The sequence below is a fragment of the Lepisosteus platostomus genome, chromosome 15 (assembly GCF_059453375.1).
Source record: "Lepisosteus platostomus isolate fLepPlt1 chromosome 15, fLepPlt1.hap1, whole genome shotgun sequence".
Taxonomy (NCBI): domain Eukaryota; kingdom Metazoa; phylum Chordata; class Actinopteri; order Semionotiformes; family Lepisosteidae; genus Lepisosteus; species Lepisosteus platostomus.
This window is the reverse complement of record NC_142625.1, coordinates 26,843,784-26,860,334: the sequence shown is the minus strand read 5'-3', so window position 1 is coordinate 26,860,334 and position 16,551 is coordinate 26,843,784. Positions and strand designations below refer to the sequence as shown.

Genomic DNA, 16,551 nt, shown 5'->3' with positions numbered 1-16,551 from the left:
TCAAAGAGGTTTCACCCATTTACAGCTTGGCATCATTTGTCTCAATGGGAGAAAATGATACTGCAACTCTGAGCTCTAAATACTTTCTACCAGCCAGGTCACTCGCTCTGCAACAAGTTCTGGACAGGCTCCAAAGACAGAGGTCCACTGGCGCTGTGCTCAGATCGGTCATCCTTCCATTAGAAGCAAGCACACATTTTTGTTTTAGCATCTTTGGCTCCCTATTTCACCTTTACCAGTAACACAGGAAAACCAGTTCTGCACTCCCTCCCACACCTCTACAGTCCTAGCAAACAGTCACAAAGAAAGGCAGGTCTTATAAACGTTTTTCATCACTGTGCCTTGAGTACAGCAAAACAGATTAAAACAAGGGGAAATACTATATAAATAACTATATTATTCTGTGTTTGAATAATTTAAACTTTAGTTGCAACATTTCTGCAATTCTAGGTATGGGGCCCATATTTAACTTGAGGTCCTTTCCAACCTGATTCTCTTCTGCAAATGTGACGGACTGTTGCAATCATCCACTTTTGATGCAACAACAAAACCCAGTTGTGCAGTTTCGGCTCGGGTTCGATAAGACAGGGGCAACACAGCCCAGTCCCAAGGCTGAGGCAGGTTGTGAACATTGCTGCTTCACTGTGCCTCCGAGACACCGGTCAACACCAGTGCCCTGGATGTACGATGCAAAAGCACACAACAAGCGTTCTTCGCTGAAATTGGAGGATTGTTGTCAACAATGCAGAAAGTGATAATCTCTTAAAACAAAAGTTGCAATACTTTCAACACAGCATGATCTGTACAAATGAAGCTCTTCTGAGAGCAGGAGCGTTCCTTTTGTTCATGTGCAGGGGAGTGCCAACCTTTATTTCTCCAGTGAATTTTACAACTTCAACTTTGACATTTGCCACTCTCTCCATGTAGCAATTTCTCCTCTTTTTAACAGCCCAGAGCAGGAAGACTGCGCAGAAGAGTCTAGATAATAATCTTACTGAGGAGCTGCCGGACAGCTCTAAAGGTCAGCTATGACAGTGTCTTTGTGCTGATCCAATGGAATTCAATTCCCAGTCTTCTCTCCCAAAACATCCTTTTATTTCTCAGGCTTGATTCTGTGTTACACCTGACAGACGGAAGAACTCCAGATGAGCAGAAAGGAGGTCCAAAGAGGACTTTGTGTGGTAGCTCGTGTCTGCACACAGGTTCAAAAGAACAGCAAAGTGAGACACACAGACACTCAACACACTACACATCAGATCCCCCCCACACACACACACACACCTCTAAGGCTCTAAGTTTAATTCTAAAAAGAACAGATTTATTTCTAAAGGGTCTATAATTGCTACATGATTTCTGGTCTGCGGTGTCCTGACTTTAAATTCCACATTCAAGTCTGCTGCAGCAATGTAACACAATACTCTGGAGACAGACAAACCTATATTGATCCAAAGTCTTTCAGCTGGTTCAACTACAATAATAACATGTGTCTGCTGATTATTAATCACACATAGTGTAAGCTGTCTTACGTCTAAATATGAACTGTTTTTTTTTATTTTATTTTTTTCTTCAAATGGTCTCTGTAATTCCTATTTTAACAGTGGAGAATGGAGCTTAAGTAACAGAGCCTTCTAAAGACTGGAGTAATTTTGTGCATTCTCTACAAAGCCGGATCCAATCAAAGTCCTAAAGATTTTAATCTTCATGTGATTAAATGTGCACTATACATTTCCTCAGCTCTATATCACCGCAGTCCTTTTTTAATATTTGTGGTTGTTTGCTGTGAAGAATGAAAAAATCCTTTTATTTTCAGTTTGGAGAAAAAATGAAGTATCAGAAAGGAATTATTTCCAAAGCCCATGATATTAAAATTTAATCCCATGCACTATATGGAAAGAATTGATTTAACAGCCAGCAGCATTAATTGCCAGCATTTATGGTAATTTCCTGAATAGAAATTAAATGGAAACCACAATTCAAACTTTATTAAAAACACTTTTGCGTGGCCAATTAATTCCAAGCTTGCAGTTGGATGGAGAGGGTCTATCCTGTGCTTGAAAGGTACATCATGGCACATTGTTTAGGAGAAACTAAGCCTAGCACAGGGATTAGTGCAGCACTGCTGAGTCTCCATAACAAGATTACGATCTCAGCACTGAAACGGCAGGTCAGATCAGATAAGATTAGTATTACTTATCTAAGCATAAACAATGCAAATGCTAACGCAAATTAAAGCTGAGCTCAGACAGTCCTGTACAACCAGAAGCCCAATCACAGGTCATTGGGAATAATGTGACTATGGGAAAATAAGAGCACATCTGCACAGACAGGCTGAAAACCTTTCAGTGGCTGCAGGGGATCAGTGTCACAAAGGACAAAAAAATACTCCCAGATTAAATTTCTCCTGCTGCGTTCCTGAGTGCAAATGCTTGAGATTTCTAAAGTTTAAACAGACAATGTTACAAAATAAACATGTTCAACAGCAGTGGTCCTTGATTCCTGTGACAACCCACAGTTCTACCCTGGAATACAGGGATCTTCTTCTGTTTTACCTCTGCAGAACACTTTATGGAATAGAGCCCAGCACCTCTATGTCAATATCAACCGAGACTACAGTTTTAAAGTGTGCACTAAATACAACTGATCTGAAGCAAGCAAACAAGGAACATTTAAATTACCAAATGAAACCTCTAGCTAAGAGCTGATCACCTCTCTTTGATTTTTCTGGTTTCAGTGCAGGTTTTACAATGACCAGACTCCCCTCCCTTCATTCTTCAAGCCCAGACAGTGCTTTATTGAAATCCATTTCAGATTTCAGTCAGGACAATTTAACATCTTGTAACGGTGCATTTGGGCAGACAGAAAGGCGATGGAGTGAACAAGGTCAATCTCTGCATAAAACAGTCTTTGAAACAACAGACCAGACACCTACAATAGCACCAAGCGCATAGGACGCAAAACCAGGGACACTGTGCTGAACTAAGTCTCTCGCACTTCTGTGCAACTAGAATTGCCTGTCTGCCTTTTACCTCTGTAAAAGACCATAAGGACAAATCCTTTCATGTGTTTATTTCAAGGTAAAAGTCATTTCACACCTGCACAGTTTTGAAGAGGTCGCAAAAGCTAACTGAAAAGTGAGGATGACACTCAGTGAGGACAACCGCAGTGCGATTTTCTTCACCTCGAATGTAAGGTCCAGCCCTCCTTTGGTTGATGACCGGAACGGTTTTTACTGGGAGGGCTTATGGGGGATTTGGGGCTTTTCAGTTGCTCAGCCATTCTGAGCACATCCAGCTGCCGAACGATCACAAAACAAGGTCTTCTAAACAGCTGGCATTATCAAACACTGCAGGATAACAAATCCCAGGATGTCTGTAGCAAGTCACTGCTACGAAAAAAAATGTCCACCATACACTACAGAATTACATCTGTGGTGTATGGTGGAAAAATTAAAGGATTGATGGAATTGGACTTCAAACGCAGACACAAGAACAGCTCTGCAATTCACTATTAATGAAAGAACACCTCACGTATGTAAACACAGAAAGAGATAGCACAGCTAAACCGAGCTTCTACTGCTGCAGTGTGCACAGGGCTGGTGTGGGCAGCCATTCAGGTGTCATAGTCCAGCAGCGACAGACAGTGAGCAGCACGCTGTCAACGTACAGTACACAGGGCATGATGGGAATGTTGGCATGAATGAAGAAGAGTCCATTTGGGGGCGGGGGAGAGGGTAGATGATTGGTCACATGACCCTTTGTTTCTAATTTTCTAGCATCTTGCTCAGCTCTTATTAAAGTTCTCCTTTGACTCTTGCATATCTTAGGTCCTTTTCAGCTATCTCATATGCAAATTTGGTTCACTGAGCTTATCATCTTCTGATATCAATTTCTAGTATAAGTCATTCCAACCGAGGGCGGACTATTTAATAAAATCAGGCAGTGAGAAATCAGACCTGCGCACTAGGCATCCTTCTCTCCTCTCCAATCCACAAAAAAGAATTATGTTTACCTGGAATCTTAATGGACAGAAATATTTATTTTCATCTTTTTTATGCGAAGTTCCCTGCTTCCTGCAGCTATTTATTTTGATGAAGCACCAAAGGCCCAGGCGATTCAAAGACACATCATGTGGCTACATGTGCACATTTCCACTGCACTCTGGGGGCTCCCCCCCGTGAGACTGTAATAAGGCACTGAGCAAAACGATAAGAAACGTAAAGCAGACACGGGGGAGGTAAAGGAATAATGATAAGAACAGCTGCACGTCGAGGGCAACAGGGTCTCCTAGATAGAACCATTGCAATCAAACTACGCAGTGTGTGGATCAGACACATGCAAGTCGATGCATCAAAGTGTTTAAATGAAAAAACAGAACCAAAAGAAAGAGGAAGAGAAACCGGGCTATGAAGTGGATAATCACCTTCACTGGGGATGACAAGTATGTACGGCGTAGTTATCGGTCCCCTACCTATTACCACTAAGAACAAGGTTTAAAGTTCCAGGTCAGCATGCATGAGAGAAAGAAACAAAGAAAAAAAAGTCTAAAAAACAAAATCCGACTCGCAGGTTTCTCACCCTGAATTGCACAAAATAACACAGCAGTTTCAAAAAAAGAAAGTAAAGAAAGGTTCAGACAATGTACCTGAAAACGTTTAGAAAACGGGAATGGCTATGGGCTGCATCAAAATAAGTAAATTAACTTAGCAGGGTTCCTGAGACTTCAGCACGTGAAAAACCAAAAACAGAAATAATTGTAGCTGCCGGGCAAAATATTACAGTATTACTGGGCTAAGGAGGTAACAGAGCCTGACACACTGCGCATGGGAATGAGACTGGGATGCAAGCAGGAGAGGGGAGCTGTGCTTTGGTTCTGACAAGAAAACAATCAAACAAAAGCAAAAGGGGGAAAAAGGATGTTTGAACTTTGTGGCATGTGGTCAACACCCAAAAACTGGAGTCTGCAAAACACTGTCCAATAAGCACACAAGCTCACGTTTTATACCCACACAGGCATGACCGCTTTGACTTAAAGGGAAGGCACAACCTTTAGCGGGAGTTTTGGGGGTGCTGGTGGCAGAGGGACCCCCACTCTTAAATCTTTAACCACCAAATTGAAAAGCCACAAAGTTTAAAGCATGCCGCAGACACGCTGGCATACTGCAGGTGCCACACTCCCACACGGAGTACAACTCCACTTGTAACGGGGAAGAATAAGGAGAGGAGGCAGGGATGGAAATGGCTGACGGCAACAGAAAGAGAAAAAAACAGCCCATATATATTCATGTGTATCATTCCTAAAAGATAAGCAAAATAATACCACGACTTCAGGTGGCTGCATGAAAAGCAGCAGCTTTATAACTAGCATCCATTACATTAATGGAGTTTCTGCTCCTATGCTGCCGACAGTACAGAGTTCTCATATAAATGATCTTTCATGGGCAGAACAGAAAGAAAAAAAACAAACAGAAAAAAGCTTCTGCACAGAAACCTTATCTAACAGCTGTAAATCATGCATGTAAACCAGCACTTAGAGTGTAGAGTTTGAGGACACTGATACCGAACAGGGCAAGGGCTTCGGATTGTCCTTCTAAGTGCCCCTGCTAAGACTGGTGTGGTCTAACGCTGCAGTTTTACTATTTATTATGACTGAATTACAGCCCTGGCCTCCTAAGGCAGTGGATGTAGTTCCCTTTCCTAACTCTGTCCCTCTCCCCTCACCCCTTCATAAAAAAAACATTTTTAAAAAACTATTCTATCACTTTCTCCAAGAAAAGTGAGATTTAGCCATCAAGTGCGTTGATAAACAGCGCAGCAGTGACTTTTTCACTAAGCCAGAAGACCATTTCGGTAAAAATGACCTCATAACCCCCATAAATGGGACTCTGACACTTTAATCTGTTAATTCAGTCATTTATTGCTTCTTGCCCTTTAAATGATTATGGCGAAACATGCAGAAATGTCACAGGAAATGCCATTACCTTTAGTAGCCAGTCGGACACAGTTGATTTTTATTTCCTGAAATGACAAGAAACACAAGGCATCATTTTGTCAAACCTGTTTTAGATCTTTTATCTATTACTAGTACAATGATATTTCAGGACTAGGACTTTGATTGCAAATGTGATAACTTCAAATGACAACACTGATAATACAGCACCCATAAGGATGGAAAAATAATTAAACCTGCTCTTTGTGTAATGTTAAAACAAGGACGTTATATCCTCGTTAAAGATGTCTTAAATCATTATTAGAGTAACCCAAAAGGGAAAGGACTAAAAGAGGGTTTAAGGCAGTAGCTTACTGGATTTTCCTGTAATGCTATAGAAAGTCAGGCAAAGGGTGAAACAGTGAGACAGTGAAATTACTGACAAAGCTGAAGGAGAAATTGAACAGGAGACAAGGAGTCCCAATCTGATAGAAAAGCTGCAGCCCCACAGAGGGGCAGACACAGTCTGCTCCCTACACCCAGCACACAGGTCACCCCACAATGGCCAGTGCTCTCAGCCTTGATCAGCAGCAGCACATCTTATCAACAGCACCCACTCATTTTAATGCAGGATCAGCCTGGTCTCTGATGTAGCTCCATTGTTTAAGCAGTAGTGGATACCTTAAATCACTTCCAAACCTAAATAATATGGTTAGCACATCTTCATCAGCAACTTTTGGGCTTATAGCTTTCTGACAGCCTGCAATTAGCAACATGTTTTCCAAAAGATATCTGGTGTTCTTTCCACGGGCTCTGTGTTGTCAAGCAGTTACAAACAGCTGGGGTATCTTGGGAGGCTTTCTGTTTCCTCCTATCTTTTTTCCTAGATAAATACTTTTCTGAGCTTTTTTCATACAAGAAAATAATGAATTTCAGTGCTCAGTTTGTGTTCTCAGAGACATTAAGATCTAAATCCTTTAGCTGTCAGGCACCCCTGTCATCCAGAGCGTATCCTGCTATATCCTGTGATAAACACCTTTGGAATTGCTAGTCAAATATTCTATAACCCAGGACTCCATGTGCTTCCAAATACTAGTAACAGAATTAAGCAGCTGCCTGATGGAATCATCTTTGCCACAAACCTCAAGCAGATAAATATGTGTCCTCTCTACACATTACGTGGGTAGCCAACTGACACTCAATAGGGCTCAAATCTTTTTTGAGACATAAAAACTTAAAGAACAGAGAACAATGGATAATAAGCATAGAGAAGCAACATTATCAAACAACAGGCACATGGTTAATAAGAAAAGGAACATTACCCAGCATCTTTAATCCAATTCTTACTTAATTCAAACATTGTAGGGCTCAGTGAGCAATGCTGACCTGCAGATAATACATTTATCCAGGGCTACAGAGCTGCAAGATGCCTGAAGCTATCCTATAAGATAATACAGTATGCAGTATATCTGGAATGTAGACAATCACCATGTCTTGTCTTAACAGCAATGCTTATACTACTGTTTACACAGGTATTCTGCACAACGCAATAAATATTAGAAACAAATGTTAAGCTGTAGAGTGAAGCTCCCTGATCGATTACTGTAGTTTCATTTCAGTGACATCCTTATCCGGTTTCAGGATGCTACACGATTCATTTAAATGAAACTGGAGATGGATTTCTACTCCACACTGCAGGGGCTTTTCTATATGAGACCAACTCTACACACCACACTAACCCCACACACTCCACACCCAGCAAGACCTTTCCAGAAACACGGCTACAGCTTTTGAAACTAGTTACCCGGCCTTCCAGTGCTGTGCTGCCATTTTTATTCTGGGACTCGGAGGGGTTCTTTAAACTAACCAGAGGGCTGGAGGAAGACATAACCATCCTGCTCGCTGTGTTGTATATAATCCCACAGCCAGTACTGGTTGAACTGGGAACAAACCTTATTAAGTGTATAATTGTTTTGATACCTCACTTATAAAAGAAGAGTTTAGAGTTGCCAAGGAAACCTAATCAGCAATTCTCGGAGAGGAGGGAGGAGTATGAATAGTATTCACTGGACATGCACTAGGGTGACCGGCTGGAATCGCACACACCACCCTGGAGATGCGAGGCAGTAGTGGCCAACTTGAACGCACCTTAGCATTAGTCCACTCAAGCTGTAACATGACATCTATGTGACTCACTGCCCAAATCGCTCAGAGACTCTGCCTCCGTGGACACTTTGAAAGGTTTTATTGTGTCATTTAGATTTGTTCTTGGCTTCACTGGTCATGAGAACATTAAAACGGTTACAAATCAGAGGAGGTCATACAGTCCGACCAGCCCATCTGATACCTAGCATCGAATTGATCCCAGGACCATATCCAGCTGTTTCACGAAAGAAACCAGGGTATCATCTTCAGCAACATGGCTGGATCGCTTGCTCCCAGTCAGTCTTTTTGGCTGTTTTCCACACTTTTCTTTCTGTTTTTGTTGCGTATTTAATATGCGTTCTATAGGACTGACCTTTGTGTTTCTTGTTGCTGTAATTATGATGGTTCCTGTTCAAGTGATAAATTCTCTAGTGTGGCTGTAACACGGCAAAGACCTCCGATTGTTTTGCTTTTCCTGCGGGTGGACACTGTGTCCATCACGATTAAATGATCATGTTCCACTGCTACCCTGGGATTGACATGCCCACCCCAGTTCAGTTGGGACAACAGCATGCCTCCTGCCTCGGACTCAGCACTGTAACTACCATCCCTCTGTTTGCTTATTGAAGAGATGCAAGGCCCTGTAAGGCTGTGCTGTGAATAATGTGAGTTATTGAATTGCAGGCTCTGTCACTTGATGTTCGCTATGACTTACTATTATAAAGGCACAGTAGAGTATTGTAAAGCACAGCAATATCACGGGCAAGTGAAGAACACAGTATAAGCATGGCCAGATTAGAGGACAGTTTTGAATAGATCATGGGAAATGACAGGAAAAATCCCTCCAGCAGTTCTGCCTACCAGCAGCCACTCCTTCTCACAGCCCAAACCACCGAGATTTCCGCTCTTTTCACTTCTGCACGGGCAGAAGCCATCAGCGAACTGCAGCCACAGGTGCCCGTCTCTCTCCGAGGGGCACTGGGCTCCAGTTCGAGCCAGGGTGCAGGCCCGGACCGGCGCTCTCAGAGCGACCCGTGTCAGTCCGCGGGAGGCCGGATCACGGCTGGCGGGGATGCGCTCCCTGGTGTCACGGCTCAGTGAGCCTTCATCCTCTCCCCTCAGCCGTACAGCGGAACTAAAACTGAGTGAGCAGGACAGGAGAGGTAGTGAGGCAGTCTGCATGAGTTAGCTCCTCCTGACAGTCTGTCAGACGAGACAGGCATAAAGGACTTCAGATAGCGGCACTACATCACTTACGAGAAGTGACAGCCGAGGTTTGACTTCTGGCCCTGCCGTCTAATAAAGCGTTGACGGACTGTCAAGCAGTTTTGAGGCGGATTCCTGAGGCGCTCCAGGAAACGTGGACGTCGGTTGAAAATCAAGCTGCCTCTTCTGTTATTAAACGCGACAGGTTTGGTGGGATCAAGCAACAACACACCCAGGTTCGTTAAATTGCTAATTGTTCATCTGATATTACACGTACTACAACCACATTCAAGCCAGCATTATCCACGTCTGCCTCTCGAGTGCTCTTTCATAAACGAAGGAAGTCCCCCTGTTTCTGTATCGGTTTCCTACGCCAGAACATAGAGGCCTGAATGAATTTTAAATGAGAAGGCTGACACACTGAATCCCTCCAATACTGCAAAACAAAACACCATCATAAGAACGATCACACAAATAATATAAGCCACACACTCTACAAAAGGAAGCTGAATTGCAATTGCATTTTTGTATTATAGCCTCTACCTTCCCAGAATCACAGAGATGCTGCTGAAACAAACACCTCAGGGAGATTCAGTTATTATGTGGTGTTGATGGTTTGTTTTTGCAGGAGAGCAAACCACCCCCCACCCCCCTACATACGCACACATTCCTCTTCAATCTCCTCCACCGTGAGCTTCCTTCCAGTTCTGAAAACAGAGCTGGTGAAGAGCCCTGCACTCATACTTGGCTCTTCTGCAGAAATGAGGCTGAGAATTCGGCACAGTTTAATAACCAAAGGTGGGAAGGCAGTCTCCTGAAGACCGTCAAAGCAAGGATGATGATAAAAGCAGAGAAGGCATAAATGAAAAGCTAAGAACCGAGGGCTGTGATTGTACCACCACTCCAGTGTCCCTTTTATCACACATCTTTAGGAAGCCTGGCTGGTCTGTTGTTTCAAGACCTCCTTCACTGGTGCCGCCTGTGTCAGATGGTGGGATGCAATATTGCCCTCAGCATGAGAAACTGGGAGAAACAGGTTTGTCTAGAAGTACAGGTGAGCTGTGGAGAGCCTATCAAACCTGTTCTTATCAAAATAAAGTCCATTAATATCCATGGAGGTCCAAGTTATTACTGCTTTATGGACTTTAGCTGTAGAAAATCTTGGGGTGCCTCCGGCGGCTTGGTGATTTAGGGGTGGGCAGGACAACCTCGACACAACGGGACAGCGACCGGCTGAAGTCTCCTTCCACCGCAGCCCACAGAGAGGCCAAACACCGCCCCCGAGCAGAATGAGCTCGAAATCGGCCCGTTTCTGTTCCTGTGTCCGGGTGCCATTCGGACGCTGTGGCTTTATTTGTACTGCTGCAGCCACCAGCTGGGCTCTGCGAACTGTGGCGGTGACAGTCGGGCCCATCCACCGAGACGCCACCTGCTCGCTGTTCCCCGCGGTCTACGGCTGCTACGCACTGATGCCATTAAGTGTTCAGGAGCTTTCATGCCACGCTTCCATCTTATTTAATTTATTTTCCAAGATGTTAATTATCAGACTGACGTCTTTGGAATACGGGGAGTGTTTGAATGCTTCCTGTATGTCAGGCTTCAAAAGGCTAAAAGATTTCCCTCCAGCGCCCAGCTCCCAGTAATGCGCCTCTCCTTCTCCGCATTCTCCTGCCAATTTACTTTACTAAGGAGAAGCTGCAATTTGCAAAGCACTGTACAGTAGGATGCTAATTAACCGTTGTCAGGAACAAGTAACAGTAAAAGTTAATGAACATAATTCTAATTTATGGCACTCAAGCTTTCAAAACCAAGGCAATAAATAATAGCTGCCTAGCGCACTACCAGATGCAAGTCATTTATGAGAGTTAGTGCCCATCTTGCTGCTGGAAAGAGCAACATGAGCAGAATACAAAGGCCTCTGTCGTAAAGGGGCACCTGGCAGAGGCGCCAGGGGACCCCAGGCCCGTGCTGTTAATCGACCAAGCTGAGAGGTGCGTCTCGGATACCGGTCAAACAGATGGGAGCAGGAAGCAGAAGCTGCCGAGTGCCCAATTTTGGGGAATCTGTGAAAAACTGAGCAAGTGAACAAAGAAGTGAATAAATAAGACCGTCATCAAATGGCTAAAAGCCATAAAAGAAATGCATGTGGCAGCCATTGTGCAGGGACTGTTGAACATGTGTGGTGCAAGTAATTGGTCTACAGCTCCAGCATTATGGCAGTGCTGTAAGAAGGGGTTTTTGATGATGAAACTACTGGAATCTTTCCAAAGAAGGCCAGGGGTACAGATTACTGTATATTCAACGATGCCTACCCAGTCTCTCCCTGGGGCCTTGTCAGCATCCTGGAGCAGGACAGCAGGACACAGGAAGAGCACCTGGAACACACTATGGAGAAACACCTCTCTCCACTGCACTGAGTCCGAGCCTCACTCCTAATATGCGGTTGTAATCCTTTTTAATTAGGCTGTATCCCCACCCACTCTCCAGCCCTCCCCTGTCCACGGCAATTCACTTAATGATATTCCTCCAGCCTTGAAGGCGATTGTATTCATACCAGAATATCTGCTGGGACTATGCTAAAAATAGCCTAGGAAAAGTGCCACAGAGGTGCAACAGCAAATGAGAAGATTTAATAATACATTAAATATATAATTGTTTTCAAAAAATAATACAATACCACTTGCATAAACCATATAACAGAGCTGGTGTCTCTACAGGAGCAGAGCCTCTAATGAGTTGGGGCAGTGAGCTCGAAACAGGCAGTAGCACATGAGAAGCCTCTGTAGTCCATGGCGTGAAGCCTGGTCTTTACCCGAAATAAATCGCTGTGTTGCCTGTTTTAATAATAATAATAATAATTGCGTACCCTTATATAGCGCTTTTCTGGAGACTCCACTCAAAGCGCTTTACAGGTAATGGGGATCCCCTCCACCACCACCAATGTGCAGCCCCACCTGGATGATGCGACGGCAGCCATAGTGCGCCAGAACGCTCCTCACACACCAGCTCTCCGTGGGGAGGAGAGCAGAGTAATGAAACCAATTCATAGAGGGGGATTATTAGGAGGCCATGATTGGTAAGGGCCAATGGGAAATTTGGCCAGGACGCCGGGGTTACATCCCTACTCTTTTTTAGAAACACCGTGGGATTTTTAATGACCACAGAGAGTCAGGACCTCGGTTTTTTACGTCTTATCCGAAGGACGGCGCCAGTTCACAGTATAGTGTCCCCATCACTATACTGGGGCATTAGGACCCACATGGACCACAGGGTGAGCGCCCCCTGTTGGCCCCACTAACACCTCTTCCAGCAGCAACCTTAGTTTTTCCCAGGAGGTCTCCCATCCAGGTACTGACCAGGCTCACAGCTTCAGTGGGCTACCAGTTGTGAGTTGCAAGGTGATATGGCTGCTGGCTTTTGGATCGTCTGAGCCAGAACAGCTCTAATTAGAAAACTGAACCTTAAAATGAACCCTGTATTTCACAGGGAGCCAGAGCAATTTACAGAGGACGGGAGTTATATGATAAGACGCGACAAAACACAATTCAAACAACAACCAAGGGTCAAGAGTAAACAAAATTTTCCATCTTTCGACATTCTAACTGGTATAAGTAACCTACGAGCATCTCAGATCCCAGTCACATCATTGTTCAAGTTTTGCCACACACAAGGTGATACAGATGACTTTGTAGCTTAATGTCAGCTGCAGTACAACTGTGCATCAGGACTCTCTGCCCTGCCTGCACATCCCAAACACTGAAAACATCTCCAGAGCAAGTCAAGCGGCAGTTTCCAGTGAAACACAGTTGTTCATTTCAGTCTCCTGATCCTGCCCTGCCCTGCAGGCCTGGCTGTCACTCTTGCCTTGGCAAGCAAAGGGAAGTCGGGGCAATCTGAAGGTGACATCTCAGAAGTGCTGCTTGTTTCCTGTCATCTATTCCTATTATTGCTCAGATATAAATGGAGTTCGGGCAACTCCAATTAAAAGGGTGCTTGAAGGACACCCGTGCAGAATGAGAAAGAATGACACAGGGCTCTTAGGTAGTGTGGAGCTTCAGAAGTAGAATTGATGCTGCACACAGGCTCAGAGGAATACATTCACTCCTGTTCTCCTTTGCTGGAGCAACACAATAACAATCGGTCAAGGTCTCTATCCTCCTTGTGAATGCCAAAGCAAAGCAAAACACCAAGACGACACAAAAGAAACAGAATAAATCAATCCTGTAATGACAGTCTGTGCTCACTCGTTAAAATTTTAATTATGAAGTCCAGCAGCGCACGCTGGCCGAATGGTTCCCAAACTTTGCAGGATGGGGGGAAGCTTTTGGATTTTGGAAGAAGTGGGCAGTGACATCACCAGAAGTGAACTGGAGACTTTCTCTCCCTCATTTCTCTCTGAGATCAATCAGGTGGCATCACAACTGTGCCTCCTGGCTGAAGACATCCAGTTTGGTCAACATTGCAGGTCTGTGGAGCCAATGAGAATACCTCAACAGCACTGATGAGAAACGCTGAGGCTCCCATCCAATCTGTCAGTTCAGACTGAGGCAGCAGTACCGCCTGCTGTGACAGCATTTTCTCGTATTTTAAGGGGCCCAAGAAGACATTTGCCCACAACAACCACTTAAGAATCTTAAGATCTCTTCGTGTTTAAGAATATAGCTGCACCTTCTATTTTCTTAACTGCATTTTTAACAGAATGGCTAAGAATAGTCTGCTTCAGACTAGCCTAGAGTTTTTTTGTAGTTTAAAACTGCTGAAAGTCTCAGCTGACTGTGCATTTGCAAAGAGGATCGCCTCCTTCCCTCGGAGGGTTTCTTCGCTGTTGGACAGCAGGGCCACAAACCTGTGAGGATGCAGATAAGCTCTTGTCATCACATGTGCGATCACATGAGCTCTTCTTGCTGGACTCGGGGAATTTAATTACTAGATAGTTCAGGCAGGTCTCATTGTGAAAAGGCATGGTCTCCTAGCAGGGCTGGCACAGCTAAGAGACGTTTAGCATGCAGGCACTGCCAGGAGTCCTGGCTCTTGCTCAGGAATAAACACACAGCTCTCATGCACCACCATACTGATGCTCTCTCTATTGTAACACTGAATCCCTCCAGGCAACACTGGGCTTTTCTTGTCTTTTATGTTGGAACTTGGGTGGCATGAAGCGCCTATAAATGCTGTTTGTTTTTACATGATACGCATCCGATCTGATTGGTACAATAAGGGGATTAAAGCATGGATGGCTGGAAGCTGTAGCCGAGTTATGCAGAAGAGGGAAACCAACAGTGGAGTGGAGGGACCCTGCTGTGAATTTCAACAGCAGAGTGAGAAACACTTACTGCACAGGGTGAGAGGAATGCATCACAGTGAAGAACACACTTCACTGGAACAGGAGAGCAGGAAAGAGCCCAATCAAAGACACTGTTCCAGGGCTACAGAGAAATGCCACTCAGAGTGTGGCATTACATAAGACAGCTCAAAGGTTTGTTGAAAAAAAAGTACAGGCTAAAATGAGGCAGTTAATATACAATACACAGCTGTAAAGATTCTTTTTAATTCATTATATACAGCTCATCATAACATCGCGGGCCTGCTTCTCTTTTAACACATCAGAAGAATTCCTGCAAGGACCATCTGACAAGCTTTCTAACGCAGATGCTGCCCCCTGCAACTTGACTGCATTGATTGTACGAGGAATGGCATTATCCTGGTTCTGCCAGGTCACACGGCTCTGCAGTTTACCAGAAAACACGCAGCGCTGCTTTGGGAGCGCGACCAGGACGGGTACGACGTGCTGGTGAAATGGACTTACCCCGTTCGCTTTGCTTAGGGCCTGAAAGTAAATGCTGTAGCTCTTGACAGGCGAGAGAGGGGCGTTCCAGTAACCGTTGTAGGTCCTGTTGTCCCCCACCGTGAAGGGCTGCATCACCGACAGGTTGACGGGGGGCAGCTCTGCGGCAAAGTAGTGCGGCGAGTCCATGACGGACGCGTTCTTGTAGCTGACGGGCACGGCGAAGCACTCCACCACGTCCGCCGCGCGCCGCGACTTCTGCTTCCTCTCCTCCTTGACCACCAGCTGATAAGCACTGAGGACAGACGTGACAAAGCGCCGTGTTTGTTATCTGTTCCCCGTACAGACGCTGCACTGCCGAGAGTGCGGGACTGGCTTGCGCGCCGACCCCTCCGTTCTTTACGGCCTCCTCCCGCGGGCGACCTTTTGTGCGCTCCCGTCATCATCCCTCGGCTCTGTGGGTACGGCGGAGCCCGACCCTGCCTGGAGGCGCGAGACGAATGACCGCAAGAAGGGAAAAAAAGGTAATAAACAGCAGCACAAGGGACAGTAACTGTCTGAAGCCACAACTCTTCAGAGAGCAGCACATAGTGCCGTTAACGGGATTGAGGATGAAGATGGCTGTAGTTCTGAGAACAGAGGCAGGCCAGAGTCACCAGTGCACTACGCTGTGTCCCTGTCAGTTGAGAATCAAAGTGCAGATGAAAAGGACTGGTAGGTAGTCCGGGAAAAGCTCCAGTCAGAAACAGCTGTCTGTGGCTGGTCAAGGCCCAGCTATACCACACTGATGAAGGAACAGTGCGCCTGTGGTTGCTTACCATGATGGAGATGAAGAAGAACTAAACTCTTTTTAGATATTCTATCATTGAAATGAATCACAGCAATATAATCTGCATCATTCTCAAGTCCTACGCTTATTTTTGTATACAGAAGGGTGGTGGGTTTAAAGGAAAGATGGGTAGGGAGGTCATGGTGGGGATGGATATATATGTAGGCCAAGACAGAAATTATGTAGAATGGTTTATAGTTTGGAAAACCACAAAGCAGTGTTTCTGATCTCCCAACTAAAACACAACAAGATCTTTTATTATTTTATTTTTACATGGTGTTGGTGATATGCTTGTGGCCAGGGAATATAAATACAAATCAAGGACATTCTGAAGTGCTTTCACTTTCACCTTTCAGTCACATTAAAATGTTGCCTGTGCACTGAGGATAATAACAAGGCCTTTCCTGTTAAAATGTGTCTTGCAGTTCTCAGCACTCCTGTCAGTCTGAACAAATGATGACAGAGAAAACCAAGAGATCTATTTATTTTTTCAGAAAATGAAATGCACTGTGTATCAGCGGAACTCGACAACAAGACTGTTCACTTTTCCAGCCCCTTTCTCCTTCAGTGCAGGTATTTTTGAGGCTTGCGACAAGCTGTGCTTTCAAGTACTGTACCATCATGAACATGACAGCTATAAAAAATATTTCTCTTAATTACA

The 16,551-nt window shown here is 44.7% G+C and overlaps 1 protein-coding gene across 13 annotated transcripts in view; it reads right to left on the bottom strand.

Moving 5' to 3' along the window:
• Positions 1-16,551, bottom strand: part of ptprt (protein tyrosine phosphatase receptor type T) — a 190,992-nt gene that overhangs the window by 55,885 nt on the left and 118,556 nt on the right. For 9 of the 13 annotated variants that reach the window (XM_088607904.1, XM_088607905.1, XM_088607908.1 and 6 more), the window contains exons 13-15: positions 15,083-15,356; positions 5,978-6,014; positions 4,420-4,476 (exon numbers count right to left, since the gene is read on the bottom strand). In XM_088607904.1, the coding sequence (XP_088464030.1) occupies positions 4,420-4,476; positions 5,978-6,014; positions 15,083-15,356 (368 nt within the window). The remainder of the gene's footprint in view (positions 1-4,419; positions 4,477-5,977; positions 6,015-15,082; positions 15,357-16,551) is intronic. The other 4 variants (XM_088607909.1, XM_088607913.1, XM_088607917.1 and 1 more) reach the window with 1 other exon arrangement.